Source organism: Eulemur rufifrons, chromosome 7 (assembly GCF_041146395.1).
Source record: "Eulemur rufifrons isolate Redbay chromosome 7, OSU_ERuf_1, whole genome shotgun sequence".
Classification (NCBI taxonomy): domain Eukaryota; kingdom Metazoa; phylum Chordata; class Mammalia; order Primates; family Lemuridae; genus Eulemur; species Eulemur rufifrons.
The window spans coordinates 282967912-282983798 of NC_090989.1; the positions used below are offsets into that span (position 1 = coordinate 282967912).

The following is a 15887-nucleotide window of genomic DNA, read 5'->3' on the forward strand; positions in this document are numbered from 1 at the left end:
TGGGTTTCATGACACTTGTCCCGATTCCAGGCTCTCCATGCCTTGGAATGACAGCGTGCCCTGTGGGAAGGCTTTGCTTAGTGCTTATAGCTCCACGGAGCCCCTAAATCCTGCAGCCTGTGCCCCCTTCCCAGCCCAGAGCCAGTGCCCAGGACTTAGTAGGTGCTCAGAATTAATCTAAATGAATTTGTAAATGAATTAGTCAACTAAGACAGCATTAACTGGTTGAATGAAGGCTCCCTGGCCCTGTATCTTGGCTTGGGTTTTTTTTATGGTGTGGTCAGTCTCCCCTCCCGCTGGAAGCTCCCAGGGCACAGAGAAGGAATTCGTCTTTGGCTTTCCCATGGCACTGCAAAATAGCGCTTGGCAAACTGCAGGTAATTAGGAAGAATTTCAGAAACCACTTGGAAATGCCTAACATGGAGATGTCTTAGTTAATACCAGCAACATAAGAGAATTCTGCTTAGGAGGGCAGAGCAAAGATTAGCAGGAGAAAAGAAGGTATTTGAAGGTATTACTGCTACTTGCAAAAACAGCCATAAAGACACCAAATGAGCAGACAATTTAAAGAGGATGTTTAGCGAGAGGCCTGGCCTGGCCTGGGCTGGCGGCAGCCGCGCCCTGCCGCGCCCGCTCTGCTCTTCAGAACCTTTTACTCCTTCATGAGGCCTGATGTCCTTGGCTTTCATCTTCCCTCCCCCCGTATTTCTGAACCAAGGAACCCCAAGAAGACACCCTTGAAAGCACTTCGATGTGGTCTGAAATATGTTGATAATTAGCGTAATGAAACCCAGGAGGAATTTCCTTAAACTCCCTCCACTCTGTTGAATTTTATAAACCTAATAAAAGCATCTTTATCCTAGAAATAAGCCTACCTCTCCCCTAAAAGCTTATCTTCTGCAGAAAGTGAAATGACCACTTTCTTTCTAAAATCATATTCCTACCTGCAAAGGCTGGTGTCCCCCAGGCTGTAGCCACATGCTCTGACTCACCTGGGGATAGCTGGCCCTGCTGCATGAGGCTCTCCTTCTCTAACGAGTTGTCACAGGCACACCTGGGGCTGGACTGTGCGCACGTCGTACCTCTCATTTCTGAGAACTGCCCTCCACCAACCAGGGGCCTTCACGGCCACGTCTGAGCTCCGTGGCTTTGCCGAGCCCTCTCCGCACACCCCTTGCCAGAGCTGACCATGCCTGGGACACATGACCAGCTGGCCCCGGCAGATCCCCTTTCCTGAGAACTTGGCCTTGAAGCTGCCTTTGTGAGTGGTTTCACCTGAGGACACAGGAGACAGGAATGGAGTGGCCAGGAGCGTGGCCAAGAAAGGCAGAAGAGAGGAGGAGGAGGAAACTGCAGAGAGAATGGAGATGAGAGATGAAGTGCCTCAAAGAGGTGGAGAGAGGTCGAGGCCCCGACTCCTGGCTGCTGATCAAGGAGCTGGCCACCACCTCCATCCAGGTCCCAGGAGTCCCTGTGCCCCCCTTCAGGTCCTCTTTCTTTGCTGGGCAGCCCAGTGGATCCCTGCTCCTTGAAACCAAGGGCTGGCCACGAGAGTTGTCCTGCTGGGCACCGCTCACAGGCAGCCCATGAGGCCTGGGAACCCACTTCCAAGTTCTTGGAGGAACAGTGGCCCCATGACCATGTGGTAAAGACCTTGCCCACTGAATGAGGACGAGGACAGGGTGCAACCAGCTCTCAGGTGCAGCCCCTGCAGAGATTGGTGGGAGACCCTGAGTTCTCACGCGGTTGGTGGTCGGGCCACGGGTAGACCTGGATTAGCCATTACACAAAATAAGCCTCGGCTTAGGGCACCAGGGAAGGGGGCACCAGTGTCCCCACCTCCACCCCAGCAGATCATGCCTTAACTCTTTCACTGCCACACTCAACTTTTGTCTGATTTTTGGTAGTTGTGTTTATCTGCTGTGCTTGACTTTAATCTGCATCGTTGAAAAAAATTTTCTTTGGCATGGTGAGTGACTGAAGTTTATTCAGCTTGAAGGTGCTGCCACATACGTTTCTGTCTCGTGGGGTGACAGTAGACACAGCTGGCGGGGTCTGGCTGGCATTTAACTCGTGGGCTGATGGGCATGCGAAGGCCTGGCGCCCAGGGTTTGAAGTAGTGGAAGGGCCGAGGGGCCTAAATCAACAGGCCGTGGCCCTGCCTGGCGGCCTCAGCCCTCCCTGGCGGCCTCGGGCTCACGAGGTGTGCTGGCACCTCTTAGTGTTCGACACAAGGTCCTTACGTTCCCCGCTGTCCCACCTCACAAACGAGAGAAAGCCTGTGTCTTAGGAATGCCTGAAAGGGCACATCCCTGCTTACCTCCAAAGGGAATTTTGTTTGCTTTTTATTTATTTTTTAGAGACAGGGTCTCACTCTGTTGCCCAGGTTGGAGTGCAGTAGCGTCATCACAGCTCACTGTAGCCTCCAACTCCTGGGCTCAAGTGATTCTCTTGCCTCAGCCTCCTGAGTGGCTGGGACCACAGGCATGTGCCACTGCATCCAGCCAAGGGAATTTTGAAGAAATATTTTGAGTTTCTATTTCTATTACAGAGAAACAACGGGATCAAGCCCTATATTTCCCTTTAAAAGACATTTTTCAAATACCGAGTTGGTGAGATTTTAGAAACAGAACCTCCAGCCCTCCTGGGATGCTCCCCCATGGCCGTGTGGCAGAGGGACAGAGGGTGGGCACTGTGCCGCAGGGTGCCGGGCAGCAGCAGGAAGGTACAGCACCAGGGGTGTTCCACGCTGGAGACAGCAGGATGGCTGCCCTTCCAACTCCCGGCCCAGCTCGGCTGCACACCCTGGCGCGGGCCAGCAGGCAGAAAAGGAGCAAGCCAGGACCATTCCATTCGGACAGAATAGCTTCCCTCGCTCTGTTAACGATCCTTTCCCACCACAAAACCTCGGCTCGCGGTACCCACTGGGACGCTCGCGGTACCCACTGGGACGCTCGCGGTACCCACTGGGACGCTCGCAGTACCCACTGGGACGCGGGCCCTCGCTAAGAATCCTCCCCTTCCTGCCACCACATGCCGCAGGTGGCTCTCTCACACCAGGCATTCTCTTTCACGTAACCCAAAAGGAAACGGGACCCAGCTCAGCAAAGGCAGGGAGCACTGTCCTCTGGCCCCACCCCTGCCCCTGGGGCCAGTCCTACCTTGGTTCTTTGATAATGCTTCCTGGTTTCAGTGGTCAGCAAGGGAAATTCTCTTATTACCAAGTTCTCCACGCTGACGAGATTGCTGTTCAGGTGCTTGCAAAGCCACATTGCCTGAAGAAGGGAAAGAGCAAAAACAATTAATACAAGAATAGCTCCATGAAAACGTCCAGGTTCTTCCCTGTTCTAGAAAAGGTTGGCCAGGGGAAGCACAATTATTTCTGGCTGGAGCAAGGCCACCAGGCAGACAAACCCACAAGGCACATCCCATCCTAAGGATCCTGCTCGTGTGCTCTGTCTCCTTCAGCCAGCACGGATCGAGACGGAGCCGCCAGACCCACAAGTGGCCATACTTTGAGCTGCCCTCGACACACCTTTTCGAGCTCTGTGGACTATTAGGTTTTAACTCAAGGGAGGTTTAGAACAGGAACTGTGGGGACAGGACCTAAATATGGGTCATGCTCAACATTCACTGTTTCTTTAAGATCGGGAGATGACATATTCTGGGCAACTGAATGTTTAACTCATTGATGACTACTCTATGTAGCCTACAAGGGAGGAATACGTTTTAAGGAATAACAATGCAATAAAATATTCCTAACACCAAAATTATGCTGATGACCATTTCAGCATTAGGAAGGCCCTTCCAGGTCCCCCGGGGTTGGTGTGACCCTTCATTCTTTCTGTTCCTGCTGCTAAAAAACAATCAGTGACAGTATCAGAAAGAAGCCCTTTAGAGCTCTCTGTTTGTATTTTACTATATATCAGATTTGTGTGTCTTCACAGGGCACTCAGGGGCAAGGACAGCGAATGCACCAAAACTCTTGCAGCTGAAACACCAGCAAACAGCCGTTAGTGCCTGACCTTATCAGGGAAGACAAACTCAATCACCTTGGCCACACTGGAACTTGGCAAAAGCAGGTCTCTGTACTTGGAATCTGCTCTGCCCAGCAAATTCCTAGGACTGGAAGAGCTAGGACTGGAAACAGAGCACAGGTGGCCCCAGAAAGTCAAATGTCGAAGACAAAAGCCCTTTACCAAAGGGAGGCCCTCACAATGAGTGAGCAGACTCTTCTCGAAAACCTAGTTTAACAAGTATGTTTGTCTAAAGGCAGACTCAGTCGTCCTCATTCCCAATGTCAGAATCACCTGGGCAGCATATTTCAACTACTGGTTCTCTGGGCACTGTCCTGGGAGATTCTGATGAGGTCAGTCTAGGGGGGAGCCCAGGAGCAGGCATTTTTCAAAGCACTCTGGTAATGCTGACAATGGGCAGGTCTGGGAGTCCCTGGCTTCTCAACACAAAACGGTGGAAGTGGCTGGAGTCAGTGGGGTTGACTGCAGAAAGGAGTGGAAGCTGATAGCCTGATACTGAAGAGTCAGGTAGGAAAACCACATGGATGGGCAGATGACAGATAAGTAGGACAGCTATTCTAACTCCAAAAGCAGAGCAGATGCAGATGAGTTTGTGTAAGGATCAGCCATCTTAACCCCTTTCCGGAAGAAAGCAAGGTGCCAGTGTCTGCCCCATCACACCGCCTGTGACAAGTGGCCACAGTGATGACTTAGTCATGGAGGATGGGTTCACTGATGTTCACTAACCAGGCTTTGAAAAGGCAGAAAGGGTCTCATCTCAGATGACAGACATTTTAACATGGTTTTGGAACTTAAAAAACGGACCTTAGGGGTCGAAGCCATGGATGGCATGAAGCACACCAGCTTCCAGGAGGGAGGGAGGAACAAGGGTGAGCAGTCCTTGTGCGCATCATAGTAACAAAAAAATTCATTCACTCATTAATAATAATTTACAATTTTTTAAAATTAAGAAAAAGGGTGTGCGAGGTAGGCTCAGGTATTTGCTGTACGTTTAAAGTTGTATTTTCTTTAAAATGGAGAGAGAACAAACAAAGCAAATATGGCAAAATGATGAATGTGTGTAAAATCTGGGAGTTGGGGACGTGAATATCTATGATACAGTTTCTGTGCTTTTCTATTTGAATTATGAAATATTTGAAAGATTTTATAATTAAAATTTTAAGAGAGAATTTTACCAAAGTCTATGAAATGTACGTGCTATTTGACCCAGCACTTCCACTTCTAGAAATTCATCCCATGGATATAACCAGCTAAGGTGTGCAAAGATAGCGTACATGTAGGCAGGAAAAAACCCTGAAAGGTTTTTTTTTTTTAGCAAAGATGCTAAAGTAATGCTTATCTCTGGAGAGTTGGGGAATTATCTTTTTGTTTTTTTGTATTTTCTAGGTTTTCTACTATGAACTTACAACCACCTTTTGTGATAAGAAAATAAGAAGGAGAAGAAGAAAAAGAAGAAGAAAAGCTCAGCTATGCTGCAAATTCACTGAGGTGCAGTCTCATTCTAGCTCTGGAGGATAAATGAGATATTACAGTGTTACAACACTTAATATGATACACTTACTATAGTTGTTTTCCCCGAGGCCGGTGGACCTAATATTACAATCTTCGGCACTGTGGAATAAAAAGATTTGAATGTCACCACTCAGTATGACAAAGCAGCCTCCCATGTCTGCAGTATTCTGGGCATACTTCTTTCCTGCCCAGATTTCATTTTCTGCCAGTGACACGGCCATTTGTAACGCAGCGGCTCAGAGATGCTCTTGCCATAGAATAGATTCTGTGTTTAGAGAGGTAAGTGATCACTGAGATGGTTTATTCTTCTATTTCCAAGGGGACATGGACACAGTAACTTGTTTGCCAAACTAATAAATATCAAGAACAATTGGGATTTCAAACACCATAAAGCATTTTAAACAGGGACTTTGTTTCAGGGATGCTTTCTCAAATAAAGCTGTATTTTATGTAAATCGACCTTTGAAGCTCTTTTTATGTTTATGCCTTTTTATTTAGCAAATTGTACTCCTCATCTTTTACAGAGGAAAATAATGGGAAAAGCCTGGAGTGTATGGTCCAAATTTATAAAATCCAAGAAAGGAAAGTCTTTGTTTTCAAATATGGACATTTCTATGCAAATGGAAAAAACTGGCAGCTTATCGCCTTGGCTCTGGAATATTCTTGGCCCCGCAGAATTCCAAAAGCAGCAACCAGACTACGGGGCAGACGCTGGCAAATGGAAAAGGGATGACCACCATGGGGAGAAGGTGCTGAAAGGCACGGGCACTTGGGCCAAAACATAGGTGACAGGCGGGGTGTCTGGACAGATGAAGCCAGCGGACTGCCCGCCAAGGCCACCTCGATTGTGCTACTTCTGTCTTCCTGCTTGTGGGGAGCGAGTAACCTCAGCCTGGCCCCTGACCCACAGGGACGGATGAACGGATGTTTGCTCCAACTCGAGCTGCCTCTAATGTCTTTACGTAGAGTCCGTCCCTGCTGGGCCACCGGGAGGAAATCTGGTTCGTGCAGAGGAGGGAGGGGTGTTAACTTCTTGTTTGGGGCTGGAATCAGACAGTGTCTTTTTGGCCAGTGATTTAATGATCAGACATCTACACCCAGCCAGGCTGCCTGGGTTTAAATAGATCTTTGCCCAGGTTCACAGCACCTTCTCGTTTCCAGGGGAAAATGTGGAGGAAGAGTTCAAGGTAATTCACTGATTCACTGCACAAATCCCCGCGAGGGGCTGGATGCTGCCGAGGAAAGCAGGATGGGCCACGGTTCCTGGTGACACGTTAGTGAGGTTGCCGTACCGGAAGACAATTGAAAGGGAGGTGGGCCTCCTCTTTGCCCCCGTCTCTGGCGAGGGAACTGCCATCTCCTTAAGGACATGAAGGGTTGGACACACAGGGCTTTCTGCTGCTGCTTTGGTTATACGTGTTCCTGATGGCTTTAGAATGCCCTGTTGTTTTCCACATTTCTGCACATTTATACATCTGGCCCAGCAGCCCCCTGATACGTGAAACGTAGGTAACTTGCAACTGTCAGTGGTGATGTGAACCAAGGGACGCCAGAGGTGGGCAGGCCCTGGATAAGGCAGCACCAGGTGCGCCTCTTCCGGCCTGGGTGACTGCCAGGGGAACACCGGGGTGCTCCAGCTTAGCAAACCATTGCGACACTTTCCTCTCCAAGTCAGGCTTGGGCTGGGTGTCACCTGCCTACCACAGTATGGTGGACACAGCTCCAGATCTTCTTCTGCCCAGAGGTCTCTGTATCCCTTTAAGTCTCCTTGGACTCTAAGGGGCATGGCCTCCGCAGGAGGAGGAGAGAGGTCCTGGTTTCCTGACAGCCTTTTCCTCCTGAGCCCCGTCCAGCTGGGGATGCAGAAAATTACCTGGGATCCCTGAACAATCCTCTCCTTTGCTCTAAGAAGCCTTGCACTTTTCTTATTCTTCCTGTGGGTGTTCCTTCCACATTCCTACCTTGCCACTTGTCATTTCCCCTTCAGGAATGTCCGCCTCACCCCCACCCACTCCACACCCACCCGGGGCCCGTACTGCCTCTCCCTTCTCTGAGACCCTCGCTCTCCTCCTCCCTGAAGGCTCACGAGCAGTGGCTTGCTGTTGCTTGCCTTCCACTCTGGTAAGGTCCATCCCACTGCTGAGAAGCCAGAGGCACTGCTGTCCCCCACAGAACAGCAAGCTTCCTGAGGACAGGGACCAAGTCTCATCCTCCTTTCCTGTCCCCATGGCAGACAGAACTGCAAGGAGCCACACACAGCATGGCCTTCAGGAGCAGCCTCCTTGGCTGTCCCCATCTCATTCTTTGGCCACTCAGTATTTATCACCTTTGTCACCACCGTTACCACTGCCTCACAACAGGTCCCCTGCCAGTCCGTGTTCTCGGATACAAGCCACAGGAACCAGATGTGGCTGAGTCAAGAAGAGAAGGGCTTTATGCAAAGAGCCAGCGTGGCTCAGACTCCTGCACAGGCTGGGAGCCAGCCAGGCCCAGGGCTGCCACCACTACCCAGGAACCAGGCCCTGCAGGGCCCCCAGGAAGAGCACCTCCCAGACCATAGGCCAGAGTCTCGGCTCACCTGACCAGTGAGGCTCAGGTCACAGGCCCAGGCCCTGGCGTCATGGAAGCTGGGAAGGCATTTTCAGCTTCTGGGGTGGGAGCCAGGCCAGGGATTGAGCGCCTATTCTCTGCTCTAGGCCTGAAACCTGAGGCCAGGCCTTCTAGGGTCCTCCTCAGGGGAGGAGAAGCCACACAGGTAAAAATACCTTGTAGGACAAGTCTGGAATGAGGTGGCTTTGGGGACACATGGTCGGGTGAGAGCATGAGGGAAGACTGGAGCTGGGTGTCACGGGCAGTCTGGGGGAGGGGCAGCAGAGAGAGTGGTCAGGGCTGAGGGGCCTCAGGCCATGAGGTGGAGGACCACAGGGAGAGCGTCTGCTTGGCCAAAGTCAGATAAGAGAGCAGTGGGGACCCTGGGTCCGCTCACACGCCCACTGCCTGCTGCCTCTCCAGGACTCTGACCGCAGGCCCCTCTGAAGTCCCTTGGAATGCGGGCCTGATCCAACAGGGCTCAGGGCTCGCAGACCCCAGGAGATGCGGCTCGACAAGGGCATTTGGGGAAGGAGTCTCGTTCCCGAGTCACGTGTTCATCTTGACAAAGTTACCGGGCTGGAAGGCTGCAGGGGAACCCTCCCCTTCCAGGTTCCTGTAAGTGGCACCCAAATTGTACACATCTATGAAAATACTTTAAAAGGGGAACATCCACGGCCTTTCTCCCCACCTAATTTCTCACACACATTTATGTGATTAATTTCAGTTTCTTAAAATCTAACACCTTGAAACTCAAGCCCTGCTCATGAGTAATTATTTATAAACAGTGTCATAAAAGGCTGCTTGACTGCCAAGAGTAATCAACTTCTTCAAACCACTTCAAAGGAAATCAAAAAACCTTTCCATCCACGGATCCTTTTGAGGTTTAACTAGGAGCATGATTTAAAATTCACAAGAAAACCCTTAGGTATTGGAGCTCTAATACACAGCTTTCTTGGACAAACGTTTGATAAAAAACGAAACATACCATTATATACACCATCGCCTGCTTTAATATTGCCCAGGGCTACTGTAAATGCTCACTTTGTACTAAATCTGCTTTTCTCTCAGCAAAGGGGCTGCCAGCCTGTGTGCCGTTCCCGCATGTGCACGCTCACCAGGATGAGTCCGGAGCCTTCTCTCCCTCTACACCCGTCACTGGCCATGTCGCCATGTGTCATGGTTAACCCCGTGCCCAGTGAGAGGAAGGGTTGAGGTCCTGGCCCCAGTTAACACAGGCTGCTGCGTGGCTGGAAGGAGGCACAACAATCTGACACGGTAGCCCAGGGGAAGAGACACCCCTTGGATGTCATGGGACCTCTCCGAGCCTCCTGCACTCTTCTAGAATGTATGAGGCTTGGGCTTCTACCCACCCCTAGAAAAGTCACAAAAGCAAGGTGGTCTCCCCTGCTTCCCCTCCTCCTGCCCCATTTTTGCTTTCTGTGTCTGTGAAGCCTTGTGCAAGGGGAGGGAAACCCACAAAAGTCCCTCTCTTCTTTTTGTGTAAGCGGCAGGGACTTGAGCCAAAGGATAAACACATTCCAACATCCATAAAAGCTGCCAGCCCAAGGCCTGGCAGTGAGGGCGGAGGGCGTGGGGAATGGGGTTACTGGGATCCAGAGACTCTACTCCCTGAGAGCATCTGGGCCAAAAAACTGGACTCTGGCTGTTCAGCAGGACAGACAGGAGGCCAGCCCTCAGCCTGCGAGTAAAGCAGGCAGGTCTGGATTCTTTGGCCCTGCTTGAGAGCAGTGGAGCAGGGGTGACGTGGAGAAAGGAGTGAAGGCTCCGTGGAGGGCCATGCGTGAAAGCCTTCAGAAAGCCTGAGTCCTGTGAACAAACGGAAAGGGGGCGCTAGGCAAGCGGGAGGAAGGCAGGAAGGGAGGAAGGCAGGAAGGGAGGAAGGCAGGAAGGGAGGAAGGCAGCAGCGGAGGTGGCTGTCCAGCAGCGTCAGCTGCACTGCATCCAAACCAGACAGAGATGATGTTTAAACTGAAAATCCTGATGAAGTGGATAGTTTGACACTGAAAACTAAATTTGTACACAGATGCAAGATCAAAATGTAAAGAGAAGATAGAATCTGCCTCAAATTTCAGGCTCTTGAATTTCTAGGCTGGGGGACTAGCTAAGCCTTGAGGTTAGTGGTTTAAGAACACAGAACATGGTGCACACACAGGATTTTCAAACCAACAGTAGAAAGTGCCAGTGCAACCCAATTTCTCAGTGTTCAAATGGTTATATTATTATAAAGCACAATTTTTAATTTGGAAAAATCTCATTAGACTTTTCACAAGCAGAAATTCAACATCCCATTCCCTAAAGCCCCCCACCCGTGGGAGCATCAGGACTTGCCACTCCCTGGGCCACCACTGGCCAGGCCAAAGCTCCACGGCCTCTACCTCGCTTAACCAGACACACCCATTTTATAAATGAGGAAACTGAGGCCAAGAGAGAGCAACGATCTCTCACTGTCTCTTTACATTTGAAAAGGGGAATGAATCAATGATTAATGAACCGGAGGGTCCCTGACACTGAAGGGTCCCTGACAGGAGGGCGGCAGGATGGGCGCAGTGCACTGCACAGCAGCTGCTTCTACTTGCTCTCCGTTGACTTTTGCCTTACTTGGCTTTTACTTCATACTTTACTTTTACTTGAGCTTTTAATTTGCTTTTGTTTACTTTCACTTTGTGCTTACTTTTCCTTTGCTTTCCATTATTTCTTTGGTGGTAGCAGCATAAGAGAGTCGGGCACGGGCACAGATGCTGCCAGCAGCCCTGGAGTAAGGCAGCCCAGCAACACCCGAGCTCAGCAGGGGGTTGGGAGCAGGGGGAATGCAGAAACTTCTTCCTCCGGCAAAGGGAGCCCAAGTCAGTGAGGCCTGGGGGACAGCCTGGGTCTGCAGCAGTAAGGAGCAGCCAGGAGGGAAGGGTGGGCTTAGCACCCACCCTGCAGAGCAGGTGAATCTGGAAGAGGCACCATGTAATCCTGCACCACTGGCACCACGTAATAAATAGCCACGCAGAGAAAGGAGGCATCTGAGAAGAGTCACTGCAGGGCCAAGTACATTCTAGCAGGACAGGGGGTCTGGGGAGGAAGCGAGTTCGACAGCTCAGGAAGGTGGTTGTCCTTGCCCACTCTGGCACCGCTCTGCCTGCACCTGGGGCATATCAGCTCTTAGTCAAGTCAGCTGAACGTGGGGATGCCCAGAGAATCACCCACTCGTGCCTAACTAGAGGATCAGGAAAGGGCCTCTTTGCTGGTCTTTGCTGGGGCTGTCTTTGAACCTGCCTGCCTAGGTCCATGCAGTGGCACCAGGATCCAAGAAGCCCCTCACTCTATTTCCCACAGCCAAGCCTGGGACTGCATCAGGACCTGTGTGCCTGGAGCATCTGCAGGCTGGGAGCCTCCTCTCTCTAACATTTTTTAAAAAGCTACTCAGTGTCATTTCTTACCTTGGGCCTTCTGAACCCCACTGCAGGGCATTTGAGGCCTCTTGTCCTTAGCTGCACCACGTGCTAATTTCATTAGTGTTCTGGTAGCTCCTTCAAAGTGGGTAATGCTTCAATGAAAGAAACATAAAAACTCCAAGACACGAGTTCTCCCTGACAGCTCACACAGGACAGAGCTCACATGGCAGACTGTGAAACGGGTGGAGGCCCTTCCTCGAGTGAGCGCCTCCCTCCTCCCCGGTTCTGCACTCTGGCCGTGGGTCTGGCCGACCTGCACTAGTTGACTGCAAAGGTTCGGGGAGCTCTGAAACTCATTAACGGCGCCGATAATGAGACCATCGGAAAAGCCCAAGCGCTTGCCTGTCTAGGCAGACCAGAAACCAAACTTACACCTGACAAGTGGAGTGATCAGAGAGCTTAAACCCAACAGGCAACATCAGTTAGGGCAGGGGAAAGCATTAATAATTTATTCCATGGGCCATTCGGAGGTTTTCATTTTAATAAGTTGGCAACAGAATTTTTATTAGTTGTGCTCCAAAAGAAATTAAGGGAGTTTTCAATTAACTACCACTGCAAGTTGTCAAAACCCCTCCCCACCCTGTTCTGACCTCCCTCAGGCACAGGTAGGACACAGTGGTTCTCAGCTGTGCCCAGGGCAGTGCAGGGCCTCCTGAGGAGGAAGCGGAGGAGAAAGATGGGGAGGACGCGCACCGAGTGCTCACCATTATCGTTATTGCGATGCAAGTGCTGGATCATGAAGGAGATGGGGTCCTCGGGCTGGTGGATCAGGAGTTGCTCCAGCATGTTCTGTGGGCACAGGGCAGACAACGAGGTGGTCAGCACCTGCAGGAGAACCCTGGTCGCCACGGATACCAGCTACGGGGCCTGCTCTCTCACTGCACCCCACCAAACATGCCTTCAACCTGGGACCCAGCCCCTGCCCCAGCTGGCATCTGCTTGACTCCCCATAAGCAGAGGCATGAGAGGGGCTGTGTGGGTGCCGCTGGGGAGGTGGCACCTAGAGGGAGGCCGAGCTGGAGGGCCCTCGTCCCACTCAGAGCAGGCAGTCCCAGGGCCCTCTCCCCTGGGTCCCTCTGTGCTTCCCCTACAAAGTCTTCCCTCAGTTCTTCTCATGCACTGTCGTTCCCCCTCAGGGCCTCAGCCAATGCTGTTTCCACAGCTCGGAATGCTTCTTCCTCATTCTTGTCCCGGCTAACCTCAGTCCTCAGATACCACTAGGAGCACATGCACCAGGTAGATCTGTTGGATGTTCCTGCCCACTGCGTCCCTGTTCCTTGCCTCACCTTGTCCCTGCCCATCCAGCCACCAGCCCCCAGCAGGCCATGGGTTCGGTGGGCCTCACTGTCTTCCTGGACGCTCCGGCACCCCAGTGCCTGGCACAGTCACAGCACGTGCCCAGTGCAGATGTCTGCTGGGGGACATGGCCACCACTATTACCTGTGTTCCTCTAGAATGGGACAGAATATTTACCCGCCAAATATCTAAGTAGTCCTGGGATATCCTGGCCATTTACTCCAACTGAGCAAACATATCAAGGGAAGCCGCTTTTAGGGTTGCAGAACAAATGGCACGGAAATGAGCTGAGCAGCCAACAGGAGCTGGGCTGCTGTAGTAAGGGGCATCCTTCTGCCCCAGGGATGAGCAGGGAGGGGCTTTCACCCTCTGGGGGCAGACAGAGTGCAGGGCAGTAAAAAGAGCACTGAACTGGGAGACATCCTGGTTCTAGTCCAGGCTATATCTCACCAGCAAGTCCCTTGCCTTCTCTCAGTTTCCCCACATGTTCAGTGGCACAGTTGCACTAAATTCACGTTTGTATATTGCTGATGCGATGGTATGAGATGATTCTAGATGGTTTATACATATTTTTCATTTCATTTTTAAATAGTTGCATATTTAATGTGTATTGGAAAAATAACTACATCAGACCTATAATTTCAAGGATATTTCTTAGGATGAAGCAAAAGAAGTTACTTAATTTTTTACAAAGTGAGTTGATTTCAACAAATGATTAAGTTGAAATGGAAATGTGGCCATGCTCATGTGAATCTATACATGTGACAAAATTTCATAGAACTGTACACATGACAAACAAATGAGTGCAGGGAAAAACGACGAAATCCAAATAAGACCTGCTGTCCAGGCAACCACATTGTGCCAGCGACGCCTCCGGGCTTTAACCAGGTACTACAGTTATGTTACAGGTGGTCACTGAAGAAACCTGGAGGAAGGGCAGAGCAGAAATCTAATCTATTTTTTAACTTCCTGTAAGTCTAAAATCATTTTAAAATAAGAAGTAGGCCAGGTGGCTCATGCCTGTAATCCCAGCACTTTGGGAGGCTGTGATGGGAGGATCCCTTGAGCCCAGAAGTTTGAGGTTGCAGTTAGCTATGATGATGCCACTGCCCTCCAGCCTGGGCAACAGAGCAAGACCCTGTCTCTAAATAAATAAATAAAATAAAAAGTATAAAAAATGGAAAAGGTCAAAACCAAGGAGGGAATACACACATGACTAAGGACTGAAATACTGGACTAAAAGCTTTGTTGGGCAGTTCCTCTGACAATTGCTGTGGAAGAAACCCCAGGTTCTCTAGAGTAGACCACAGGGCCCCACGAGTTCCACCATCCTGCCCACTACCTGCCAACTTCTAACCTACCTAGCTATTTTATTTGTGATTGGACAGTCAAGCAGTTTTAGGAATCTCTCCTTCTCCCTCTGTCAGTTAACATTTTCCAAAGTAAGCATATGTTTGCTGGAGAGATGGACTCAGCTCCCTAGCGTGCAGGTCGGAGGTCAAACGACCACAGGCATAAACATGGCTGTGCCTCTGTGAATGGGGTGTACCCCCAGGAGCAGACATGTTCTGGAAACTGAGCTCCAGCTTCCCTTTGGCCCTCAAAACCTTTGAGTGGCTGAGAGTTCTTCCAATCAAGATCCTAAAACCTTTTACCTCCACCGGCTGCAGAGGGAAAACCGGGGCACAGGTGAGGGCAGGGCTTTGCCTAAGGTCACACAGTGAGGTGGGGGCCCACTCAGGCCTGGAATCCAGGATGAGACCTTCGGAGCTGTGGGGGCACCTGGCCCTGAGAAGGGGTCAGGATGGGCGATGCTGCTGTTCCTGGAGGCGGCCGCCTCAGGGGATGGGGATGCCTCCTTTAACTCGGACAACCTCCAGCTCCCAAACCTGTGCTGAGAGGCTCCCCCATACAATTCGACAGACTCGGAATTGCCAGCGTGGAAGAGCGCCCTGAAGGCCACCTCTTGCAACCCAGCATTTTCCAGGTGGAGAAACTGAGAAAAGGAAGGGCCTTGGTACAGACCAGAAGGCCACCTGGCGGCAGAGCCAGGACCACATCCTGGCCCGAGTGGCTGTCGGGGTGTGAAGTCGACCGTTCAGTGGCCTGCTCCCTTTCCTCCCATCAGGCTCCGCCAGAGGCAAACCGGGCAGCGCCAGGGAGGGGGTTCTTCAGCTCGAGGGCGCCCTCGGGGTCACAGCGACCAAAGAATCGGACACCCCGAGGTGGGCTGCCTCGTGGGCGAGCGACTCGGGCCCCCCCGCCCCGCTGCAGGTCTCGTCGCGCAACCGACATCGCGACAGAGGCTCCCCCGCCGTTGCCTGTGTCGTGACAGGGCAGGGAGACTCGGGTCACCTGCATCAACTCGAAGATGTGGTTCGACTCCCCGTACTGGGGCATTTCCGCTGGGATGCGGTGAGGGGCAGTGGTCACATCCATGTTGCCGCTGCGGCTCGCCGCTCCCTAGTAACCGCGTCGCTAGGGCCGCCGCGCCGCCTGCGTCATCACCGCGCGCCGCTCCGCCCAGCCCGTCCGCAGGCCCCGCCCATAGACCACGCCCCGAGCCCGGCCTCTGCCTCGCGCGCTCGAGCCCGCTGCGACGTCCTCTGCAGACGCGTTCGGCGGCTAGGAAAAGTCATTTTCTCTCCCCCGGCCTCTCCCCATGCGCGCATCTTAACGGGCGACACCCTCAGGTCGCTTCCAGCTGCGCCTTCTGGGATCAGGGCTGCCCCCGGCAGGGCTGTCCCAGTGCAGAGACCCCCGCGACACCACCGAGCGGCCGGGAGGGGGCGGGCGGCGGAGCCTGCTTCTGGGTCAGTCACTGCGCTCTGGCCCGGGCGGTGGAAGCTTCGTGGGCCAGCTCTGGCTCTGCTCTCTGGGCCTCAGTTTCCCCGTCTTTAAAATGAAGAGGCTGGAATAGCTGTGGGGGAGGGTCCAGAAGAGGGAGGGGCGTGCGTGGGACGGTCCAGAGGGCCGAGCGGCCAGC

General features: G+C 52.0%; 1 protein-coding gene across 2 annotated transcripts in view; it reads right to left on the reverse strand.

The window, feature by feature from the left end:
- Positions 1-15340, reverse strand: part of AK8 (adenylate kinase 8) — a 118879-nt gene extending 103539 nt beyond the window's left edge. Inside the window, exons 1-4 of one of the 2 annotated variants that reach the window (XM_069474778.1) lie at positions 15257-15340; positions 12310-12394; positions 5599-5648; positions 3162-3275 (exon numbers count right to left, since the gene is read on the reverse strand). In XM_069474778.1, the coding sequence (XP_069330879.1) occupies positions 3162-3275; positions 5599-5648; positions 12310-12394; positions 15257-15340 (333 nt within the window). The remainder of the gene's footprint in view (positions 1-3161; positions 3276-5598; positions 5649-12309; positions 12395-15256) is intronic. The other variant, XM_069474779.1, reaches the window with a different exon arrangement.
- Between the last annotated feature and the right edge of the window lie 547 nt (positions 15341-15887).